Source organism: Meles meles, chromosome 7 (genome assembly GCF_922984935.1).
Source record: "Meles meles chromosome 7, mMelMel3.1 paternal haplotype, whole genome shotgun sequence".
NCBI lineage: Eukaryota > Metazoa > Chordata > Mammalia > Carnivora > Mustelidae > Meles > Meles meles.
In genome coordinates this window covers 39,250,385-39,275,910 of record NC_060072.1, presented here as the reverse complement: position 1 = coordinate 39,275,910, position 25,526 = coordinate 39,250,385, and the positions used below count along the sequence as shown (strand labels likewise).

Genomic DNA, 25,526 nt, shown 5'->3' with positions numbered 1-25,526 from the left:
GTAAATAAACAACCCTATTAAAAAATAGGCCAAAGACCTTAACAGACACCTTATCAAAGAAGATATACAGATAGCAAATTAGCATATGAAAAGATGTTCCATATTATGTCATCAGGGAAATGCAAATTAAAACTAAAACAATAATGCACACCCATAAGAATGGCTAAAATCAGAAACAATGACAATCCCAAATGCTATTGAGGATTTAGAACTGCTAGTAGGAATGTAAAATGGCACAACTACTATGGAAGACAGTTTGGTAGCTTCTTATAAACTAAATACACTTTCAACCACATGATCCATCAGTCATGCTTCTTGGCATTTACCTGAAGAAACTTTTGTCTACACAAAAATCTGCACAGGGATGTTTACAGCAGCTTTATTCCCAATTGCCAAAATTTAGAAGCAATTATAAAATCCTTTCATAGATCAATGGACAAATAAACTATGGTATATGCAGACAATGGGATATTATTCAGTGCTAAAAAGAAGCTTAAATGCCTATTACTAAGTGACAGAAGCCAGTACGAAAAAACTATATACTGTATGATTTCAGTTATATGACATTGTGGAAAAGGTAAAACTATGCTCAAAGTAAAGATAGGTAGTTTCCAAGGGGTAAGAGGAGAGATAATACAGGGAAGGATTAACAGATGGAGTACAGAGGATTTTCAGAGCAGGGAAAATACCCTGTATGCCATAATGATGAATACATGTCATTCATTTGTCCAAACCCACAGAATGTACAACACTAAGACTGACCCATAATGTAAACTATGCACTTCGGGTGATTATGATGTGATACAGAATTTATCAGGTTTAACAACCGTGCCTCTCTGTTGGGGAATACTGATAATGCGGGAGGCTATGGGTGAGGGGAGGCAGGGGATATACTGGAAACTTCTGTACCTTTCCCTCAATTTTACTGTTAATTTTAAACAGCACTAAAAAAAACCTTGAGTTAAAAAAAGAAATCACACAAGCATCATGGTACTTGATAATAATATCCTATTGAGAAAGGAGACCACTGATCATGCACTTAGATGTGATGATGACAATATCAAAATGCAATTCAAGCTTCGAAATGTTTACTCTCAAGTTCTGTTCTTATCTTGTCATGGGCTGGTAAGAGTTGAAGGACCATACTTTGAGTAGCACTATGCATGCTAGAGAATATTTAAGCTAAGACTTAAAAGAGAAATAAGAATGTACAAATATCTACAAAGAGTATATGGCTCATTTAAGAAACAGAAAAGTCCAATATAGCTAAGGTATGAAATATAAATATAGGCATGGTAAGATACGATTCTTGAGAAGCAGACAGGAAACCTGAAAGGTATTTTATAGAAATATTTGCACTAATGATCTCCAAACTTTATATACTATATAACCATGTTGGTATGTGTCTTTGTCTACTATTTTTATAATGACTTATAAACATATTATATAAATAATACATTTACATATAATACATTATTATACAAATATATGAAATATATAACACATAATACATGCGCATAATAAATTATTTATAATATAATCATACCACAAAAAGTTATCTGTATCATAAAAAATAGAACACAAAGGGATGAAAAGAATTTATGTTTTAATTATTTATGATACAAATTTTTTTTGTTTTCTTAAAAACAGACTATAGTATTTTTAGTAGTATTTTTAATGAAAGTATAGTTGAGCATGTTTCATTACTTCTTAGGGTCTTACTTTAACACTCTGTGACATAGAGATTCAAAGAGCTAGTTCTAAGATCAGCTAGCAAATTTGATCTTAAGTAGCTATCATAGCAGAAAGAGGGCGCCTGGGTGGCTCAGTGGGTTAAAGCCTCTGCCTTCGGCTCAGGTCATGATCCCAGGGTCCTGGGATGGAGCCCCACATCGGGCTCTCTGCTCAGCGGGGAGCCTGCTTCCTTTCCTCTCTCTCTGCCTGCCTCTCTGCCTACTTGTGATCTCTGTCAAATAAATAAATTTTAAAAATCTTAAAAAAAAACCCAAAAACTTTCACTTAAAACTCCGAAATAAGCATATAAGAACAGATCTGATTTTGCATATTTTGCCTGCTGACCAACCATGAGATCATCTTTGCACTTTTTTTTTAAAGATTTATTTACTTGAGAGAGAAAAAGTGTATGCGCACATGAGAGGAGAGGGAGAGGGGAAGCAGACTCCCCTCTGAGTGCAGAGGCCCACAAGGGGCTCAATCCCACACCCTGAGGTCATGACCTGAAATTAAAAAAGGTTTTCTTCTTGCATACTAGCATTATCTTGTGTATCACCCTACCTTGGAGACTAGTTTAGACTTAATTCAAAGGTCACAGGAAGCCATTAAAGCAGAGAAAGTGAAAAACTCATTTAACAAAAAGCATGAAAGATAAATAAAACTGGAAGCCGGGAAGCCAGTTTGGAAGCTATCCTAATAATCTATGTAAGAGATGATAATGTCCTAGACTGGTGTGTTGGCACTGAAGATATGCAGGAAATATAAACTCAGTCTTGATAAATGCCTGAATGTAAATGAGGTAGTGGGGGGGGGGTCATAAACAATGTTCAGATTTCTAGCTTGAGCAAAAGTAAATTTTGATGTCAACTACTGAAACTTAGCAGGTTTAACAAGTTTACTTTTGAACATGCTGAGTTTTGAAATACTTCTGAGATACCTGTAAGAAGGTGTTTAAAAGTTGTTGGTTATACAGATACAGAGTCAACAACTTAGGAGCCACTGGTGTATGTATAGGTAGTACTGGAAGTCTGAGAAGTAAAGAAAATTTCTGGCACAAATACATAGAACAAAAAGAAAATAAAGTTGAAGACAGCTGAGTAATACCAACACATAAAGAACAAGAGAAGGAAAAGATGAACTACAAATAAGACTGGGAACTATAAATAAGACTGGGAAATAGCAGCAAAATGGTAGAGAGGAAATCAAGAGAGTAAGGTATCACTGAAGCCATATCATATTATAGAAGGGCACTGGAATAACTCTTAAAAAGCTTTTCACTTAAAAAATCTAGTTATCTGTACCAACCACAACACCATTTATGTAGAAATTACAATGCTGGCAACCACAAACATAAAAACCTAGAAATATGGATATCCCTTAAGAGTTCGTATTTGCGGGGCACCTGGGTGGCTCAGTGGGTTAAAGCCTCTACCTTCAGCTCAGGTCATGATCCCAGGGTCCTGGGATGGAGCCCCACATTGGGCTCCCTGCTCAGTGGGGAGCCTGTTTCCCTTCCTCTCTCTCTGCCTGCCTCTCTGCCTACTTGTGATCTCTGTCAAATAAATAAATTAAAAAAAAAAAAAGTTTGTATTTGCTTGATGCAGAAGCTTAGGACAGTATTTCAGAAAATTTAACCCATTAACAATTTCTGAAATCCTTCATATTAGGCTAGTAACTATATAAATGATACTATTATATAATGTTAAAACAAGGAATAGTTATTACTAAAAAAATCAGTATTAGGTTTATAAGGAATACTGTCAAAATTATGAATAGTAGTTACTTTATCTTTTGCCAAATTTAGCTCTGTTTATTTTAAAAACAGAAATGTTTTCAACCTATTTTGAGGGACAGATATGTACAGTACAAAATATACAGAATAAAAGGTTGTTTCGTTAACTCCAAAGAGTTTGCAATATTCTACTTAGGAATGTTAACATAAAGCTCTAATACAATTCCAAAAAGAATCCCCTCTGCCCTTAGCTATTAAAGATATTAACTATAAAGCTCAGAAAAGGGAAAAGAATAAAGTGTCATAAAAGATAAATACTTCCATTCACTGGAAGTTTTTCCCCTCTGGAAATTTTCACATCTTCTGTGGAAAGACTAGGAGGTGTTACATTGGGGAATAAAAAACTGTTATTCTAAAACTATCATGAGAACAAGATTGGCACAGCATTATAAGATTACAGCTAGAGGAATTTTCCACTAAAATAGGTATTTTAGGGCTTAGCAATTAGAAGAAATACAAGACTCATGAGTAAAATCCCACTTTTATAATGGTATCAAATATTTAGCAGTATTGGATAAACTATGAAATCCCTAAATAACCAACCAGTACAGGATTGCTCTTGATATTTTTAACATGTTTTGCTATCTTATTCTCTCCCACCATTACTCCCACTCCTCCCTCAAAACAGCCCCTTACTCCGTGTAAGTCTTCACTTTCTTCCTTTACAAACACACATACACACAGAATAACAACTAAAGATCAAAATCAAAAACTCTCAGACTCGTTCAAATTTATATATATTAACTGCAGGACACAAAAAATATAAATCACTGATTTCAGTAATCCCACCAATGCAGAGATAACTACTGATATATCAAACAACATAGTAGTTCTTAACTTTTTTGGATCACAGCCCCCTTTGAAAATCTGATTAAACGATAATTATTTATTAATAAACATTATATTCTATTACATATAATTTTAGTAGATTTCAAGTAATGAAGACTTAATATATATTGATACTTTTTTTTGTATCATTCTCTTTGTAACATGCCCACCCTCTCCCCATTTAACATAAATAGGTAATAATTATCCTACATAATTGTTTTCTACAACATCAGATTAATGTCTGCATTATAACTACTTATAATATATTAATATATTATAGCTAATAACCTCCTCATTGTTAGAAATTTAAGTTTTTCCAGTTAGGGGCTATGACACATGCTCATTTCTGGTGTATTACATATAGTGAGTTATCCTAACGAGATCAAATATGACAATTATTTCACCAGATTTTACTCAAATACCTGGTTGCTAAATTTCACTACCTGAGGGATAGACAAAACAAATCCAGAAAACATTCTTCCAGAGGTAAGTCACTGCATTTGCTAAGAACAGCTAAGATTATACACTTTTCATTATTCTCTTAGCAAGTGTCTCCCCAACACCAAGCATAGTACCTTGTACCTCAGAATTATTCAAAACATACTGACATAAAACATCTACTTTTTTCAGAAAAAATTTCAACTAAGCAATATGGAAAATTTCTGTGTATTAAGAATAAATAAGAACCCAAAAATTTACACATGAATGTGCATAGCATACTATATACTACATATCCTAATATAATTCCTATGAGCCAAAAGGGGGAAACACCCTAAATATCCGTCAAATGATGAGTGGTTAATCAAAATGTGGTTTTATCCAGGTAGGCTACAACACAGACAAATCTTTTTTTTTTTTTAATATTTTATTTATTTATTCATTCAAAGAGAGAGAGCACGCACGAGTGGGAGGACAGAGGGAGAGGAGAATCTTTTTTTTTTTTTAAGATTTTTATTTATTTATTTGACAGACAGAGATCACAGGTAGGCAGAGAAGCAGGCAGAGAGAGAGGAGGAAGCAGGCTCCCTGCGGAGCAGAGAGCCCGATGCGGGGCTCGATCCCAGGACCCTGAGATCATGACCCGAGCCAAAGGCAGAGGCTTAACCCACTGAGCCACCCAGGCGCCCCAACACAGACAAATCTTGGCAGGCATTATGCTATATGAAAGAAGCCAGACCAAAAACCCACATATTATATGATTTCATTTATATGCATTACCCAGCATATGAAAATCTATTAAAAAAACCCACAAAACAGAGTACTGGTTGCTAAAGCTAAGGGGAAGGGAATATGGGGACTAGCTGGCCATTTAACAGGCATGGGGTTTCCCCTTTTTTTTGGTGTGAGGGTAGTTCTGGAACTAGATTGTGGTAATGGGTATACAACCTTGTGTAAGTACTATCAACCACTGAATTGTATACTTTCAAAGGATGAACTTTATGATATCTGAAGTACATTTCAAAGCTCTTAAAAACAGAGATTAAATATGGAAGAGCAAATTCAGATTAGTGGTTAATTCCTAAGGAAATATAAGACATAAAATGCACTTAAAAATAATGTACCAAATGTTATCACACAATTTATCTTTCATGATTATGAAGATAACTTTAGATCTTGTTGGATTTGAAGACTATAAGAAAAAAACTTATTTTCCCATGCTGTAGCCAGAACAAAAGTAAAGATAGCTGAGTGAACTCTGTGAAATCCAAAGCCACATGAGTAGTAAACTATGTTAAACAAAAAAAAAATCTAGTTATGGGTACCTTCCAGTTACTTGGGAGTCAAAATAAGCGAAATCAAACTCTGAATCAAATACTCTACATTCTACCAACCCTAAGCAAATTAATACTACCATGAGGTAAAGCAAACATATGTTGATAAGATCAACCAATTAATATGTCTGATCTCAAGAAGACATTAAATTTCACTGTGCCTCGGAAATAAGTCAAGTATCATATGGTTTCACTTATTTGTGGAGCATAACAAATGACATGGAGGTCATTGGAAGATGGAGAGGAGAAGGAAGTTGGGGGAAATTGGAAGGGGAGGCGAACCATGAGAGACTATGGACTGTGAGAAACAACCTGGGGGTTTTGAAGGGGCAGGGGTGGGAGGTTGGGGGAACCAGGTGGTGGGTAATAGGGAGGGCCCGTGTTGCATGGAGCACTGGGTGTTGTGCAAAAACAATGAGTACTGTTATGCTGGAAAAAAAATTAATTATTAAAAAAAAATTTCACTGTGCCTCGGTTTGCTCATTTGTAAAATGGGGATAATAAAACATCTTCCTCATAAGGTTACCAGGAGATTTAACTGAACTAATGATTAAGGAAAGTACTCTGAATAGTGTATTTTACATAATAAATACTATATAAATCTTAGCTACTAATATTTATAGCATAGATAAAAATTCACAGATCCACAAGGGAACCATGAGGTCCACAAAATGTACCATATCTCAATTATTTTTAAATTATCATTTTTTTGACATTCACATTCATTTGTAATATCCATTCACCAGAAGAACCACAGCTAGAACATACAGCTACTGTATGCCTTAGAGCATTAGGTAAAGTAAAGAATATATTAATAAAAAAGTAAGACATTTTGAAAAGGAATATATTTCCTTAGAAAACACATACAGTCCAAGAAACCTGGTTCCTCTTCAGTTACTAGAAGATACATTTGGTCTTCATTCTGTAATTCTTACCTTTAAACAATCCAGCTGATTGTTTTGGTTTGATCCCTAACCAACAAACCAAAGAAATTTCTTGTGACTCAGTGGTTCTCAAAACACATGTGCAATCAAACAAGAACTACTGGTTTTAAAACAATGGTTAGAGAGAAAGTGCCATTTAGAAAAAAGTTGCAGCATCTTAAAATCTTTGCATGAAATTTTTCTGAATAAATTATTTACCTTCCAAACTTAAATAGGTTCTATTTAATTTCCTATGAAAGAGCCTCAGAATCAAGTGACAACTAAAGGTTTGAATTTCTCTCTTTGGTAGTTCAAAACAACAGACCTGAGATAGTATCTGAGAAATAATCTGAAGATATAGTATCTTTTAAAAGTGATCCCTCTTGGAGCGCCCGGGTGGCTCAGTGGGTTACAGCCTCTGCCTTCGGCTCAGGTCATGATCCCAGGGTCCTGGGATTGAGCCCTGCATCGGGGCTCTCTGCTCAGCAGGGAGCCTGCTTCCTCCTCTCTCTCTCTCTGCCTACTTGTGATCTCTGTCTGTCAAATAAACAAATAAAATGCTAAAAAAAAAAAAAAAAAAAAGTGATCCCTCTTTTTTTTCCACAAGGAGTATAAGAAGGAGAGTTATCTGAAATCAAATGGGAAGTTGTGACACCACATGTGAATGAATGGCTGTGGCTCACACTCAGTCAGTTGGTAGATGTCTGAGGTGTGTGTTTTTGTGTCTTCCTACATAGTTCAGTTAAGCTGGGTACAGTTTTATGAGCTTACCTAGTGTTTCCGATGAACAAAATTGTGTATTGGCAAACACAAAATTCTGTGTTATGGCCAAACTGTTCCTTAATATATCCACTGGGACAAATTCGAGTTTCCAAAAACATGTATTATAGCAGAACTGACAGGAAGATAATGCTGTAGTCACGTCTGTCCTAATAAAGAATTGAGGGACCCTGGCTGGCTCAGTCAGAATAATAGCATGCAACTTTTTGATCTCAGGCCCATGTTGGGTAGAGATTACTTAAATAAATAAAAACTTAAAAATAAAAAATAAAGAAATTAAGGGTCCCCAAAGGAGTTACAATGAGTGTCTCTGGTATATTTATGCTGTACTTCATGAAAGGGAGAAAAGAAGAGACTGCTCTGTTGATACCAGCCATTCTATCGAAAACTTAAGACGGAGCAAACCAGAATGCAAAATCATACATCCATTATGCCCATGGTCATCCAAATAAAAGCCTAAAAAATAAAGTGAAAGTAAAAAATTAAAATAATGTTAATAATGATTAACATTGATTGGAGGGTAGTGTTATGAGTGGGCTTTTCCAATTCAAATCTTCAATAGTGAGGACTGCCTTTAAAAAGAAGAAAACAATTTTTAAATCGTATAAAAATTCTGCCCTGATCGCTTTTAGTAACAGCAAAAAATTATAAGGGAAGAAAAGTCCCAGTGAAGGAACACACATTAAAGTTATAGAAAGAAGTACAGTAATAACAGAACACTATAGATCTGAAATAGGATTTTGTACCTATGTTTTAGTTTAGACAATGTTTCTTCTAACATTCATATCCTGATGTGTCCATGTTCTTTGTAAAAGCAAAACCTTGTGGTGCCCAGGTGGTTCAGTCGGTTAAGCTTCAAGACTCTTGATTTCAGCTCCCACTCCTATCAAGATCATCATCTAAATGACCTTGAGATTAGGCCCCTTGACAAGCTCAGTGGGGAGTCTGCTTCTCCCTTTGCACCACCGGCCCCGCACTCACTGGGGGCAGTTACCGTCTCTCCGTCTGTCAAATCTTTACAATAAAAAAATAAAGGAAAACTTTGTAATATTTCCTCTCTTGTAACTTAACTAATTCCTGCTCAGAGGGCATGCGGTAAAACAAAGGGTTCACTGAACTAAAGCCTTTTTCTTCACTTTGGAAAGACGATACCTGTCCCGCTGCCTGGTAGGATTACTGTTGGGTACTGTCTGTGAAGCTTTGCATACCATTAAAAACTACATAAATGTAACCTAATGTTAAGGTTAGTAGAGGGGGGAGGACTTAGAAGCACTTATGACTCCATAATTACTTAATAAAACAATTTATATTGCATTAAATATATTTGCAAAAACAAAGAGACCAGTTAATTACTATGTGAGAATGATAAAACTTAGTATTTGTCTTAACTTGCTTCCCTATTTTTTAATCAGAGCCATTCCTGACGGCTGAATTACATACATAAATAAAAATGGTAAATTATACACCCTGGTTAATCCTTTTTTTGGTGTATGACAGTTTTATTTAGATATCACACTGAGTAGGGTATCTGCAAGCACACATCTAATAACCAGTCTTGCCTTTTTTAAAAAACCTTATTTTGACCAATGCACTATAAATTTAACCAAGTAGGCATATTAAGAAAAATCACACACTGAAAAAAAAAAAACCTACGAATATATGATACTGATTCATTTTTCCTAAATCTTGAGTTGCAGAAATTTCATGATTCCCACCTCCAAATAGTTTCTAAATATGTTTTTTTTTTAAAGATTTTATTTATTTCAGGGAGAAAGAGAGAGACAGGGCACAGGCAGGGGGAGGAGCAGAAGAAGAGGGAGAAGCAGACACCTCTTTGAGCAGGGAGCCCAATCTGGGACTCGATCTTGGGACTCCCCATGCCTGAGCTGAAGACAGGCCACTTAGCCGAGCCACCCAGGTGCCTCTAAATATGTTTTTAAAAGGAAATTAGTCCATATATAAGAGATGCCCGAGATAAACAAGAGTTGATTCAATAAAATACAGCCTAACTAGTGTTTAACAGACTCAATTCTCAAAAAGTACATTCTTGTAGGGGTGCCTGGGTGGCTCAGTGGGTTAAGCCGCTGCCTTCGGCTCAGGTCATGATCTCAGGGTCCTGGGATCGAGTCCCGCATCGGGCTCTCTGCTCAGCAGCAGGCCTGCTTTCCTCTCTCTCTCTCTCCAGCCTGCCTCTCTGTCTACTTGTTCTCTCTCTCTCTCTCTCTGTCAAATAAATAAATAAATAAATAAATCTTTAAAAAGAAAAAAAAAAGTACATTCTTGCTATTTGTAAGAAAAATTAAATATTTAATTCAGAATTTATAACAGCACACATACAAACTAGTTCTGTGAGTTCTTTTAACCTCCAATGACTTTTTAAGAATTTGTCTAGCTGTGTACAGTATCTCATAAATTATTTGGTACAGTGGAAACATTTTCTAACAGGAGGCCAAATTTCTATTCTTTAGGCAGTCTTCCTTTTTTTTAAAATGCCCATTAGTCAGCAGACACCCTCACCAAGAACATCCATTCTCTAGTCCCTGCTACATGTACTGACAGATTAATGAAAGTAATGAACTGCTGATGCACAATTTAACAAATTCCTTTAGATAAGGAATTAATAATTTCAAATTAGAGTCTAGATTTTATGTTTGTTTTTATTTTTTTAGTTATTTTTCTCCTTTCTAAACAGTATTCAAACTGTTAGTTATTTTTCTCCTTTCTAAACAGTATTCAAACTGTTTAACTGTTTAACATTCAAACTGTCAGGGAATAATGACTAGAAGCTTTAAAAAATGTTTGTTTTATAACAGAATTAAACAGGGCTAAAGCTTTGAAAGCTGAAAATTAACAAAACATGCTCTAGGTCCCGAAAACAAAAAAAGTATCAGTATAGGAACAAGTCCCAAGTAAAATAATGGTCTGAAAAGCTTAAAAGTAGAAATATACATGATGGAAAACCAATCTTCTTCCTGATTTAACACAATGAAATGTAAATGAAGTATTTGATGAGTATTCATAAGAAAATTATTCCCTTGTTGATTCTACTTAACACTAATCTGAAAAGTGTCAATTATAATTCAAGGTTTACTATTTAATAAGTAAATATTTATACATTTATTAAGTTACTGAAGTTTATCTTTATCCCCAAACCAAAAACTAATGATAAAAATGTTTCTGGTTTGAGAATGTGGCCTGGAAATAAGCCAAATCAAAGCTATTTGACTGGCAATAATTTCTGGCAAAAGAAATGAGATTCTTTCCAGTTTAAGCTACTCATGTTAAGTAAAAATTATTAAGCAATGTATAAATGTTAGACATTTAAAAAGAATCACAGGTTTCATTATACCTAAATCAAAATTACTCAGAAATGAAAATTAAAACAGAAGCAGTAGCAAATACACGAAGTTCACCTGAGACCGTTTCACTTTCTTACACTCAATTGTTGCTTATTTTGGTCTTTTTATCTTCTTCTACTACTAGTAGATATTATGGCCCATACTAAAAATTAAAAATTGAGTTTTATTTATATGTAATAGTATTAAAATTAGAGCTCCTCTTAATCCATGTTTTATTTTAGATGGAATATAATAACCAAAACTTTCAACCAAACACTTCAAACTTTAACATACAAATAGAGGAAATCGAAGGTTTTATGTGTATAGATCTACATAGATGGTGGCAGGCATGTGTATTCTGGAGTCAGGCTGTCTGAGTTCAAATCATGACTCTGCTAATTACTAACAAGCCTTATTCCACAGTGAAATTATTCTACTTCTTGAACCCCACACTTCTCTCATCTACAAAATGAAAGTAAACATTGTATCTATTATACCTACCTTTTGAGATAACTGTAAGAACTGAATGAGATCGCTCTATGTAAAACACCTGACACATTATAAGCACTTGATAAGGTTTACCACTATTCTATGATTATTAGTGCATGTATGACCATATCTTCTGTAACCTTTATGACGTCACCAGGGAAAGATGAAACTAAGAGCCCAAGCATCTCCATTAAACAACTTCTCATATCTAATTCTGATTTTCCTCCTATACATGTACATACATACTCAAACATATTTTCTGGTAAAAGTATTACTCATAGTGTAGAAGACTTGGTATTGTCTGAGTGTTCTGCAATCTCCCAAAAACTGTATGTTGAAATCCTCATGTTCAATGTGGTAGTATTAGGAGACAGAGCTTAGAGGTGTTTCAGAGGTTCTTAGGTCACAAACATAGAGTCCTCATGGACGGAATTAGTGCTCTGATAAAGCAATCTGAGAGAGCTTCTTGGCCCCTTCCTTACCACAGTAAGGACAGAGCAAGAAGTCTGCAACCACGAAGATGGCCTTCACCAAAATCTGACCTTGGTGGCTCTCTGATCTCTAATTGCCAGCCTCCAGAACCGTGAGAAAAGTAATTTCTGTTTAAGCCCTCCCTTTCTATGGTGTTTTGTTATGGAAGCTAAAGTTGACTAATAAAGGAAGTATACTTATATTTTCAATGTTCAAGTACATAAGGGGATATGATTCTTAGTTTCTATTTTGTTTAATTTCATCAGTTCCATACAAATTCATGGTATGCATAGTTTTCAAAGACAGCAGAGGGTATAACAGAATAAGTCATGATCAAACAGACATTACTATACTCCTGCCTACAATGTAATTTCTTTTTTTTTTTTTTTTTTTTTTTTTTTTAGATTTTATTTATTTATTTGACAGAGAGAGAGGTCACAAGTAGGCAGAGAGGCAGGCAGAGAGAGAGGAGGAAGCAGTCTCCCTGCAGAGCAGAGAGCCCGATGCGGGGCTCGATCCCAGGACCCTGGGATCATGACCTGAGCCGAAGGCAGCGGCTTAATCCACTGAGCCACCCAGGCGCCCCTACAATGTAATTTCTTAACAGCACAATATTAAGGTTTCTTATTTTTCAACAAGCTGTTTGAAACAGTTCTACTTAGTTAAGCCATGGTCTGACAGATATTACACACATCTATAATAGGTTTTAAGTTAAAACTTAAGGCATCTTACCTTTTATATCTGCCTGAAACTGTTCTAGCTGGGTCCTGTAAAGCAATAATAATGACATCAATTTTGGTTTATGAGCAAGAACACAATTCCACATTACATAAAACAGTTAATAAATGATTTTGAAAGAAATTAATTTGGAACAAATATCACTGCTTTAAAAACTTGACAATGCCGGTCAAACAAAATAAGAGTCTACATCTGATTTCTCAGACAAAACCAACAACTTTTTTAAAATTGTATTTTTAATTTAGAAGATTTTTAAAACTCAGAAAATTGAAAAAGGAAGCATTATTCATCAACCAATCTGCTTAAATCACGTTGGAAGTCACTGAACATTTAAAAACACAATTAGAATACACACATACACACACACACACACGATACATATACATATATAATGTATCTTCCTCTTCTGCTTTTTTATACCCTCAATTAAAAAATGACTCACCTCAAATACATATAATGATTAATGCTTATTTTACTGTGTTTTTTTTTTTAAGATTTTATTTATTTATTTGACAGAGAGAGATCACAAGTAGGCAGAGAGGCAGGCAGAGAGAGTGAGAGGGAAGCAGGCTCACTGCCGAGCAGAGAGCCCGATGCGGGACTTGATCCCAGGACCCTGAGATCATGACCTGAGCCGAAGGCAGCAGCTTAAACCACTGAGCCACCCAGGCGCTCCGATTAATGCTTATTTTAAAAGACAGCTAAAAATTAAAAGTTAAGAAACTATTCTTTATGCTGACTATATGCTATCCAAAAGAAAGGCTGTTGTAAATTAACATTAACCACTGGGATGGGGAAATTATTACCTAGCAATTAACCAGGCATTTTTCTGTTCAATCTTTTTCTTTTTTTAAGATTGTATTTATTTATTTGAGAGAGAGTGAGCGCATGCACCTGGGAGCACCAGGAGGAGCACCAGAGGAGGGGAAGCAAGGTGGAAGAATCTCAGACAGACAGTACTGGGCTTGATCCCTCCACCCTGATCATGACCTGAGCTGAAACCAAGAGTCAGACACTTAACCAAGTGAGCAAGTCAGGCACACCATTCAATCTTTGTTTTTTTTTTAAGATTTGATTTATTCACTTGAGAGAGAGAGAGATATCAAGAGACAGCATGAGTGGGTAGGCGAGAGGGAAGCAGGCTCCCTGATGAACAGGGATCCCGATGCAGGGCTCAATCCCAAGACCCTAGTATCATGACCCCTAAGCAACTGAGCCACCCAGGTGCCCCAACCCCTTTCAATCTTTTAATATCCTGGGCTCTCCAAATATTTTTTGCAGTTTCATTTTAATAAAACCCGTCAAAATGAAATGATGAGTCTTTTTAAAAACTGATCATTCTCTTCTTCTAGTTATCATTTAAAGTACTCAAGACTCTACAGTTAAAGAATGTCCCATGTTAATATCAGAGAATTCACCCCTTTTATAAATAAGATGACCAGATTCCAGACTAAAACAGCAAATACTGATTGCATGGTGCAATAAAGGACTGATCAATGTAGAGGAAACAGTATAGCAAACCACATGGTTTAGAGTAAGATTTGGATCCAGTTCCAAACAGACAGGCAATGGTAAGTTATTTAACTTCTATGAGTCTCAGTTTCCTCATCTCTAAAACAGGAGTAATAATGTCTATGTTATTGGATAATTGTGGGGATTAAAGGACCTAAGTGAGTAAAAAAATTGCATAACTCCTTTACAAGGCTTACAATTTAAATTTTGAAGCGAAGATTTTTTTTTTAAACTGGGATACAGAATAATCTTTACCAATTTTTCTATGTGGAATTTTAGTAAATCTGTTTCAATTGTTCCAAGTCAGTACATACCCATTACAACAGTCTAACCTACTTACTTAAATAAAAGTTTATCTCATTTTTTCATGTCGGGTATATCTTATTTTCTGGAAGATGGGGATTCCCACCTTTGATAACTTTTTTGTCCCAACCCGCAGCTCAAATAGTATGGAATAAATATATATGGGCATGTATGAAAATAACCTCTCTAGTAACCTGCTACTACTGAAAAGTACCACTTTGGAATTAAGCAGTTGCAGAAAGTAACCAGGTGACACATAGGATGCTAGAAGTGTCCGTATATATGGGCTTGATCCCTAAACAGATTACCTTTGAGGAAGTTATGCTTTGACAGCTGGTTTAAAAGACATTTTAACGCTCCCCACCCTGGCATCAGCTGTTCTTACAGAAGGGAGTAACAAAGCCTACCAAGTAAACTTGAAAGAATTTATCAGCTTGTATTAAAGTGGCAGTACCTAAAGATAAGGCAGGTGAATCTTTGTACTTTATACATCAAATATGTAAACAAATCGTGTTTACAAAAATATTTCTTATAATCAACAAAAAATAAACTTTGTAAAACCTAGCTTTTCAGTTATTTTTATTTTTTTTAAAGATTTTATTTATTTATTTGACAGACAGAGATCACAGGTAGGCAGAGAGGCAGGCAGAGAGAGAGGAAGGGAAGCAGGCTCCCTGCTGAGTAGAGAGCCCGACGCAGGGCTCGATCCCAGAACCCTGGGATCATGACCTGAGCTGAAGGCAGAGGCTTTAACCCACTGAGCCACCCAGGCACCCCTTCACTTATTTTTAAAACCACAATAACTAGATTAAAATGTCTAATCACTTGCTGAAAAGCATCTGACAAAGTACAGCATCCTTTCCTGATCAAAACTCTTTAAAGTGTAGGGAAAGAGGGCACATACCTCAACATCATCAAAGCCATCTATGAGAAACCCATTGCAAATATCATTCTCAATGGAGAAAAACTGAGAGCTTTTCCGCTAAGGTCAGGAACACGGCAGGGATGTCCATTATCACCACCGCTATTCAACATAGTACTAGAAGTCCTGGCCTCAGCCATTAGACAACAAAAGGAAATTAAAGGCATCCAAATCGGCAAAGAAGAAATCAAACTATCACTCTTTGCAGATGATATGATACTTTATGTGGAAAACCCAAAAGATTCCACTCCAAATCTGTTAGAACTTGTACAGGAATTCAGTAAAGTGTCAGGATACAAAATCAATGCACAGAAATAAGTTGCATTTCTTTACACCAACAACAAGACAGAAGAAAGAGAAATTAAGGAGTCCATCCCATTTAAAACTGCACCCAAAACCATAAGATACCTAGGAAAAACCTAACCAAAGAGGCAAAGAATCTATACTCAAAAAACTATAAAGTACTCAGGAAAGAAACTGAGGAAGACGCAAAGAAATGGAAAAATGTTCCATGTTCATGGATTGGAAGAACAAATATTGTGAAAATGGCTATGCTACCTAAAGCCAGCTACACATTTAATGCAATCCCTATCAAGGTCCCATCCATTTTTTTTCAAAGAAATGGAACAAATAATCCTAAAATTTATGTGGAGCCAGAAAAGACCTCGAATAGCCTGAGGAATATTGAAAAAGAAAGCCAGAGTTGGTGGCATCACAATTCCAGACTTCAAGCTATTACAAAGCTGTCATCATCAAGACAGTATGGTACTGGCACAAAAACAGACACATAGATCAATGGAACAGAAGAGAGAGCCCAGAAATAGACCCTCAACTCTAAGGTCAACTCATCTTCGACAAAGCAGGGAAGAATGTCCAATGGAAAAAAGACAGCCTCTTCAATAAATGGTGTTGGGAAAATTGGACAGCCACTTGCAGAAAAATGAAACTGGACCATTTCCTTACACCACACACGAAAATAGACTCAAAATCGATGAAGAACCTCAATGTGAGAAAGGAACCCATCAAAATCCTTGAGGAGAACACAGACAGCAACCTCTTCGACCTCAGCCGCAGCAATGTCTTCCTAGGAACATCACCAAAGGCAAGGGAAGCAAGGGCAAAAATGAACTATTGGGACTTCATCAAGATCAAAAGCTTTTGCACAGCAAAGGAAACAGTCAGCAAAACCAAAAGACAACTGACAGAATGGGAGAAGATATTTGCAAATGACATATCAGATAAAGGGCTGGTATCCAAATCTATAAAAAGTTTATCAAACTCAACACCCAAAGAACAAAGAATCCAATCAAGAAATGGGCAGGGGACATGAACAGACATTTCTGCAAAGAAGACATCCAGATGATCAACAGACACATGAAAAAGTGCTCCACATCACTCAGCCATCAGGGAAATACAAATCGAAACCACAATGAGATACCACCTCACACCAGTCAGAATGGCTAAAATATTAACAAGTCAGGAAATGACAGATGCTGGCGAGGATACAGAAAAAGGGGAACCCTCCCACACTGTTGGTGGGGATGCAAGCTGGTGCAGCCACTCTGGAAAACAGAATGGAGGTTCCTCAAAAAGTTGAAAATAGAGCTACCCTACAACCCAGCAATTGCACTACTGGCTATTTTCCCTAAAGATACAAATGCAGTGATCCGAAGGGGCACGTGCACTGGAATGTTTACAGCAACAATGTCCACAATAGCCAAACTATGGGAAAAACCTAGATGTCCATTGACAGATGAATGGATAAAGAAGATGTGGTGTGTATATACATACAATGGAATACTATGCAGCCATCAAAAGAAATGAAACCTTGCCATTTGCGACGACATGGATGGAACTAGAGGGTATTATGCTTAGCAAAATAAGTCAATAGGAGAAAGACAACTATCATATGATCTCCCTGATAAGAGGAAGGGGAGATGCAATGTGGGGGGTTTGGGGGTAGGAAAAGAATAAATGAAACAAGATGGGATTGGGAGGGAGACAAACCATAAGAGACTCTTAATCTCACAAAACAAATTGAGGGTTGCTGGGGAGAAGGGGGTAGGGAGAAAGTGGTGGGGTTATGCACACTGGGGAGGGTATGTGCTATGGTGAGTGCTGTGAAGTGTGTAAACCTGGAGATTCACAGACCTATACCCCTGGGGCTAATAATACATTATATGTTAATTAAAAAAATTAATTTAAAAAATGTCTAATCACTGATAGCAAAATTCTAGGCTTCTGTGTATCCAAAGGACATTTTATTGAATGCAGATGATGACTTCATATGAAGCTTTTACCTCTAAATTTTCACAAATAGTACTCAACTAACATTTTATAAAGGCTGTCATTTATAAATTTCCCTAATCTTATTCTACATGAACTAAACAAAGACATAATATTAAATGATGTCCATCTAAATATGCATTAGAAAAAATGTTAGTGCCATAGATTCCAAAACAATACTCTCTCTCAGTTTGGTTATAACTGAAATATTTTAAAACATGACATCAGCTTGATTGCCCAGACTACCTTTTCCTGAAAGGAGTAACCCGAATTGCTGAATGAGAACAGCCTTTATTGGATTTACTGATTTGTGGGTTACTGATAACACTGACTGAAATGAGATGAACAATGCAATAAATAATATTTATGAAGCTTAACACAGGCATTTTCCTGAATATGGTAAATTTTGATTAATAGAGAGTTAGAGAATTTTTTTAAATATAGAAATATCAAATGAAGGCTGTTTTCAGCAACACTAAACTATAGTGGCATTATACTAATTTTATATTTTGACCCAATTATAAATGATTTAAAGTCAATATCAGAGAAGTTTCTAGTTGAATGTACTAATAGGAAGTTATATAAGATCAGTTTTCCATATTTCTTGCAGCTTTTTTTTTAAACAATTAGTCACTTAAAACATATCTCAATCAAGTTTCACACAGTATTTTCTATACAGCTAGTATAGAAATCGTAAAATAAGAATTCTGATCAAATCGGGGCGCCTGGGTGGCTCAGTGTGTTAAGCCTCTGCTTTGGCTCAGGTCATGATCTCAGGGTCCTGGGATCGAGCCCCACATTGGGCCCTCTGCTCAGCAGGAAGCCTGCTTCCTTCTCTTTCTGCCTGTCTCTCTGCCTACTTATGATCTATCAAATAAATAAATAAAATCGTTTAAAAAAAAAAAAGAATTCTGATCAAATCATCCCATGTTTATATCCAAGATGTGTAAACAATTAGAATTTAAGCTTATTTCTATATAAACACTATTTCAATAGTGAAGATTCTGAAGCAGACAGAAGACACTTAAGCTTATTCTTTATTGGTAGATTTAAATGGGGTATTTTATTAGATTATATATTTTGTAGCTAAATGTTATTTTGCAGTAATTCTAGTAATCAAATTACATTCCTTAACAATGGAATGTTCCCCAAACTGGACAGACTATATTAGTATGAGAACTAGTACCAGAAGAAATTGGGAGGAGTGGTAGTAGTCTGCTTCTCATGTGCATTCAATATGGTCAATTACAGATGGAGTTTAAAGAGATTTCTAACTTCTATCCAAAGAGAAAAAACTGAGCATTTCTTGAATGAGAAATATTAGACAGAAAAAGCAAAATCAACCTCTATACTGCAGCAAGAGTCTCCTAGATTTTTAAGAAGGAAAATGCTTGGTGTCTTTACACATTAATACACAAATATAAACTTCACCTCAGATTTTTTAACAAGAAATCTCTGTATTTCTGTGGCAATAAAGACTTCCAAACAAAGGATGACAACTCAGTAATTATGATACCTGTTAAAGTTGGCAACTGCATTCTAAATGGGGGCGGGAGGTAAAAGAAATACCAGTATCACTGAAACCACTTATAAGAACTACAACTGCTAAGAGTGACATTGGTCTTAAAAGTTTCAAAGACTATGTAATTAGACCTTCCAATAACCCCAAAGCCTGTTATACAACTGATTTAAATATGCTTTGCCTGAAATAATCTCCCTTGCAATCGGATGGTTTATATTACTAAAGGGAGGGGTAAAGACCTATATAGCACTTAGAAAATGTTGGCAAGACACAAACTGTTTTGTGTAAGTTTAAATAAAACATGGTGCTTTAGTCAAGCTTAGAATGGTCAATGAGGAAATCCCATGAATTGTCTTTACAGGTGCAGTGGCAGATCAGAACTAAAGTATAAACAAATATAAAAGCATATGTGAAATAAGATCAGAGAAAATCAAGACCAGCTAAATATAGCAAAATAATACTGAAGTTATTCAAATAAACTAATTACTGACAAAGCTATAGCCCTCAATAAAATTATGGCATTACATGCTAAGTGGTCCTCAGGACTAACTTACAGGACTTACACTGGTAGACATAATGTAGCAAGATACACTGTTGAAGATGAATGCAGAACAAAATATCTGCAATGTGTAACTGATAAAAATAGCTAAGAAAATGAAAAAACAAAACAAAAACTTTATCAAATTAACAAAGATTTTAAAAGGAAAAACTCATCATTCCCCTTCCTTTCTGAATGATTCAGTCCTAAAACCATTAGGTGGGACAGAGCTGGATAGAGAGGAAACATAGTGGCCCAAACCAGGGTATCAGAGTACTGGAGCCCTATTATGAAGAAGATCTGCCTGACACAGAGAATTAGTCTAAGCAAACTGAAGAGAATATCCATACAGCAGCGGGACTTTGCTTAGACTGAGAAATCAGACCCAGAGCAGAAATGAGGGTGTCTACAGAGCAGGAAGGGGAAGGCAGACTATCAGTCCTGAGACAATGTCAGAAATAAGTCCCATATAGGGAATATCAAGAGGCCCAAGCAGGGTGTGAGGGTCATTCATTCAGGAGAACAGAGAAGAGAGTTTTAGAGCCCCAGAAGAGTACAAAAGCAGCATGGCATAGAAAGTTCACAGCCCTTGCAGAGAGCCTCTCTACAGAGAGATCAACAGGGATGATATGCCAGAGCCAAAACATGATGAAGAGAGTGTCCACATTGATTGGTATTCTGGTCTGAAGGTGTCAAAACGCAATCAGGTTGATGATGGGTCTCCATGGAAAAGCAAATCAGCATGAAGTCTCAGAATCTGAACATGAACAAAGACCCTAGGAAGGGCAGCCTATCATAAGATGACAGAAGCTAAGCAGTATAAGGAGGGAATCCCAGGGCGGGGGGTTGTGATCCAGTGTGGGGAGTCACAATTCAGTCAGGGTATGGAGGGCATCCTACAGCCTTGCATAGGATGTCCAAGCCTGAAGAGGGTCAGCAAGTGTTCATGCACAAAGAAAGCCACCATGGGATGTCAGAACCCACTCATGGTGAGGAGGGTATAAATATTGGGAAGGGGTGGCAATGGGAGATAAGTTACATAAAAGGGGATTGAACACATAAGAAAACATTAAGGATAACGGGAAACAAGTTTCTCAATGTCACAAAAGGGAGTTATAACTACTAGAATAAAACCCTATAGTATTAGATTAAATTGGAAGTTATCAGTATAAATTAGTTTCAGTATCTACACAGATGTAGGCAGGTGGGCAGACAGAAGACAGATATGTATATATACAGATATACATATATTCTGTAGGTCTATACACAGAGCCAGACCAGAAATGGTGACATTTCAGTGTCATAAACAAACCTATAGCCCAGATCGTGGCTTCAAAGTACTTTCTAGTGAAAGGAATCAGAGCTCCTTTGTTTCTCAAAGAAATGGCTGCTTCCAATGCCCGTGTAGAAAAGTTAAAAATGAGACTGTTAACATCATATTATGCCAAGAAGTATTCCAAGAATGTGGAAAAGGATACAAAAGCTCGAAAGAGTTTCCACTGGCAAAATCTGGGATAATTTGAACATCAAAATAAATAATAATGGTGTGGTAGGCATAATAATGACACTCAAAAATGTCTATGTCCTAATTCCTGTAACCTTCAAACATATTAGGTTATTCGACAAAGGGAAATAAAGGTTGCTAATCAACAACCCTAAATAGGGAGATTATCCTAGATTGTCTGATGGGCTCAATGTAATCACAAGAATCATTAAAAGTGGAAGACAGAGGCAGAAGAAGGTCAGAGGGAGATACGATTAAGAAGAAAGGTCAGAAGGACAAGCTGCAGGAAGTACTCAACCTACCCTTGCAGGCTTTGATGGAAGAAGGAGGGTCATAATCCAACGAATGTGGGTAGTCACTGAGAAAGAGCTAAACAAGGTAAGAAAAGCCTAAAGCCTCCAAAAAGGAATGTAGTCCTGTTTTCGACTTTGAAGTCTTTGATTTTAGTCCTTGATTTTGGCCAATTAGAACCGTGTTGGACTACCAAATTACAAAACTGTAAGATGGTAAGTTTGTGCTGTTTGTAAGACAACAAATTTGTAGTAATTTGTTACAGGAGCAACAGTAAACTATTAGATTGTAACAGGGTACACAACCCATCAGATAAAATAGGTAACAGTGAGTCAATACAGATATACAGGTATAAAGGCAGGAAGATGATAAATAAAGTTCGATGGAGATTAAGATATCTACCTGGTTCAAAGCACTTGCCCACAAAATACTTTTTTTTTTCTGTTAAAGGTCTCATTTGATCATCAGTTCCACAAAATACTTAAGAAAGGGAAAGTGAAGCCTGAAAAAAAAACTACCATCACATGACCAGAGTGATCAGCAGCCATGAGGGGACAAATTACAATTATGTGTGAACTGACAGGATACATAATGAGAAGAATATAGCATCAATTCTGTGATATTCCTGACACAGATATACAACCTGAATCTAGAAGTAAGTATCAGGTAACCCAAACTGAAGGTATATCATAAAGTAACTGCCCTGTAACCCTATAATCTTTTATTATTTTGAAGGATTTTATTCATTCACTTGAGAGAGAGAAAGCACAGCAGGGGGAGTGTCAGAGAGAGAGGAAGAAGCAGACTCCCCACTGAGCAGGGACCCGGATGAGGCAATTGATCCCAGGACCTTGGGATCGTGACCTGAGCCGAAGACAGATGCTTAACTATCTGAGCCACCCAGGTGCCCGCCCTATAATCTTTTAAAGTGGGAAGATTAAGATTTTTTTTTTAAGATAGACAGACAGATAGATTGATTGATTTGACAGAGAGAGAGAAAGAGCACAAGCAGGGAGAGTGGCAGGCAGAGGGAGAAGCAGGCTCCCCGCCAAGCAGGGAGCCCAATGTGGGGCTCCATCCCAGAGTCCTGGGATCATGATCTGAGCCAAAGGCAGACATTTAACCAACTGAGCCACCTAGGCCCCCATGATAAGAAATTTAAAGAGAGACTGCTTCAGATTAAAGGAAACTAAAGGGATAACAACAACTAAATGCAACACCTGATTTTGGATGAGATCCTTCTGCTGTACTTCGGAATATCACTGGGATAACTGGTGAAACCTGAATAAGGTCCAAGTATTAGATGGTAAGAACGTGTTGTTTTTAATTTTCTATTTTTAAGAGCCATGTTGTTGTTATGTAGGCGACTCTGTTTGTAGAAAATACTCAGTAAAGGAAAGAAAGGCTCCTTCCTTTCTCTCTGGCAGCCATCAGCTCAAAGGTAAACCAAGATGGGCAAAATTGTTCCTACCAATTCAGGAGTCGATTCAGGAGCTATGGAGGAAGATGTAGTCCACTACAATGCACTTTATCCTCAGGGTGCACTGCTGGCAGTACCAGAGCTGTCTGCACTCCATGGGGCCCCTGCTCAACCTGGCCCAATAAAGCACACAGACTAGGGTACAATGCCAAGCAAAGTTACGTCATATTAAGGATTCGTGCACAATGCGGTAGCCACAAACGCTCAGTCTCTACAGGTGCGACCTACGGCAAGCTTGTCCACTATGGTATTAACCAGCTAAAGTTTGCCTGAAGCCTTCAGTCTGTTGCAGAGGAGTGAGCTGGACACCACTGTGGGCATCTGAAAGTCCTAGAAATTCTTACTTGGTTGGCAAAGATTCCATATACAAATTGAGGTTATCCTCATTGATCCATTCTATAAAGCTAGCAAAAGAAATCCTGGCACCCAGTGGATCACCACACCAGTCCACAAGCACAGGGAGACACAAAGGCTGACATCTGCAGGCCGCAAGAATGTGGCCTTGGAAAGGGTTACAAGTTTCACCACACTAATGGTGGTTCTCGCTGTGCAGCATGGGGTAGCTCCACCATTACTGCTAATATAAGTAATGTTTGTAAAATTAAAAGTGTTCTTTGTCAAAATTAGTTGTCTGCAGAATGTTCCATGAATGCACTGTCAAATTATGAAAGTTAAAGTGCAATAATGTTTGAAGACTAAAAGTGAGGGTGAGGGTATATCTTGTTTCTTATAAGAGAAACGCTTTTATCTTTGCTCTACCTTATTAGGGTGTTTATATGTCAATGTTTAAAATGCTATTTGCTATAATACAAATTCTGTAAAAGTGGAATGCAGAAGTTAGCCACATAGATTTGCTGGTGCGTGTAAATGAAACCGTAGGCTGATGTTCACTGTACATCATCCAAGATGATGTAATACACTGCTGGTTTATTCTCAAATGGCTGTTTTTAAGGGTTTGGTAGGAACAATTTTTTTTAAATTTTATTTATTTGTTTGTTTGTTTGTTTGAGAGAGAGAATATTGGGGGTGGCAGGGGTCAGAGGGAGAAGCAGATTCCCTGCAGAGGTGCCTGGTGCTATTTGAGTATACCAAAGTGGCATGACCAAGAATTAAAATTTTAATTCTTAATAAATTTTTTAAAAGATTTTATTTATTTATTTGACAGACAGAGATCACAAGTAGGCAGAGAGGCAGGCAGAGGGGCGGGGAGGGAAGCAGGCTCCCTACTGAGAGAGAGCCCCATGACAGGCTCCATCCCAGAGCCCTGAGATCATGACATGAGCCCAAGGCAGCAGGCTTAATCCACTGAGCCACCCAGGTGCCCCTTAATAAAAATACTGTATTGTCTTTATTTCAATAAATTAAGCCTCTATCTTCACCTGGAATACACCCAGATTTAACTTCAATTTTGTTAAACAAAGGATACAAAGGTATTTTAGACTATGAATAGTCACACAGATACTGAGAGAAACATGGCTTATTAGCTTACACCATGTCATAATAGGGTAGGTACTTCTAGTAACAGCAACTTAGATACAAAGAACAGATAAACTTGCATCACTTCATCATTCTTCACATCAGTGTATCTGCCTCAAAGAGCAGATGACAAAGAAGTTTTTTGCACCTGCATTTCCAAACTACTTCAAAATATTTGCCTCTTTCAAATGCCTTTTTATTATAACCTTACAAAGTAACAGAGTTTATATTTAATTTTTTTCATTAATAAAATGGGGAGATATTCGATCTGCTCAGAAACTCCTTTTAAAGTGATATCTAATAAAATGCATTTAAAAAGTCAAAACTGGAGGCACCTGGCTGCCTCAGTCAGAAGAGCATGCAACTCTTGATCTCAGGGTCACATGTTTGAGCCCCACACTGGGTAGAGAGGTTACTTAAATAAATATATATATATTTTAAACATCAAAAATGAACTCTGAGAAGATGACAGAGTAGTTTATGATCTCAATCATCAAATTACCATAAGATTAGATTATATCACAATCATTCCCAAATTCCAATTTAAATTAAACAATTCTGCAGAATAGTTTGCTTTCTACTGAGGCATTCTAATACCGTCAACTCCCAGTTTTCTTTGCCACAAAAACCCAAAATAACAGCTAATTTGAAACTGAGTTTAATTTTACTTGTACAACTATAAAGAAGTGTAAATATTTCTGGTAATTCACAATACTACATACAGTTCACTCTTTAGTTGCTATATAATTCTAATGAAGTATCAGCGTAGAGCATAACTGTCCACTCAAAAGCTTACTGATTCTAACTTTATTAAGAGCAAAGAGGAA

General features: G+C 36.6%; 1 protein-coding gene across 2 annotated transcripts in view; it reads right to left on the bottom strand.

Moving 5' to 3' along the window:
- The window catches only part of PAWR (pro-apoptotic WT1 regulator), a 119,921-nt gene that overhangs the window by 19,817 nt on the left and 74,578 nt on the right, over nt 1–25,526 (bottom strand). For both annotated transcript variants that reach the window (XM_046012991.1, XM_046012990.1), the window contains exon 4: nt 12,860–12,894. In XM_046012991.1, the coding sequence (XP_045868947.1) occupies nt 12,860–12,894 (35 nt within the window). The remainder of the gene's footprint in view (nt 1–12,859; nt 12,895–25,526) is intronic.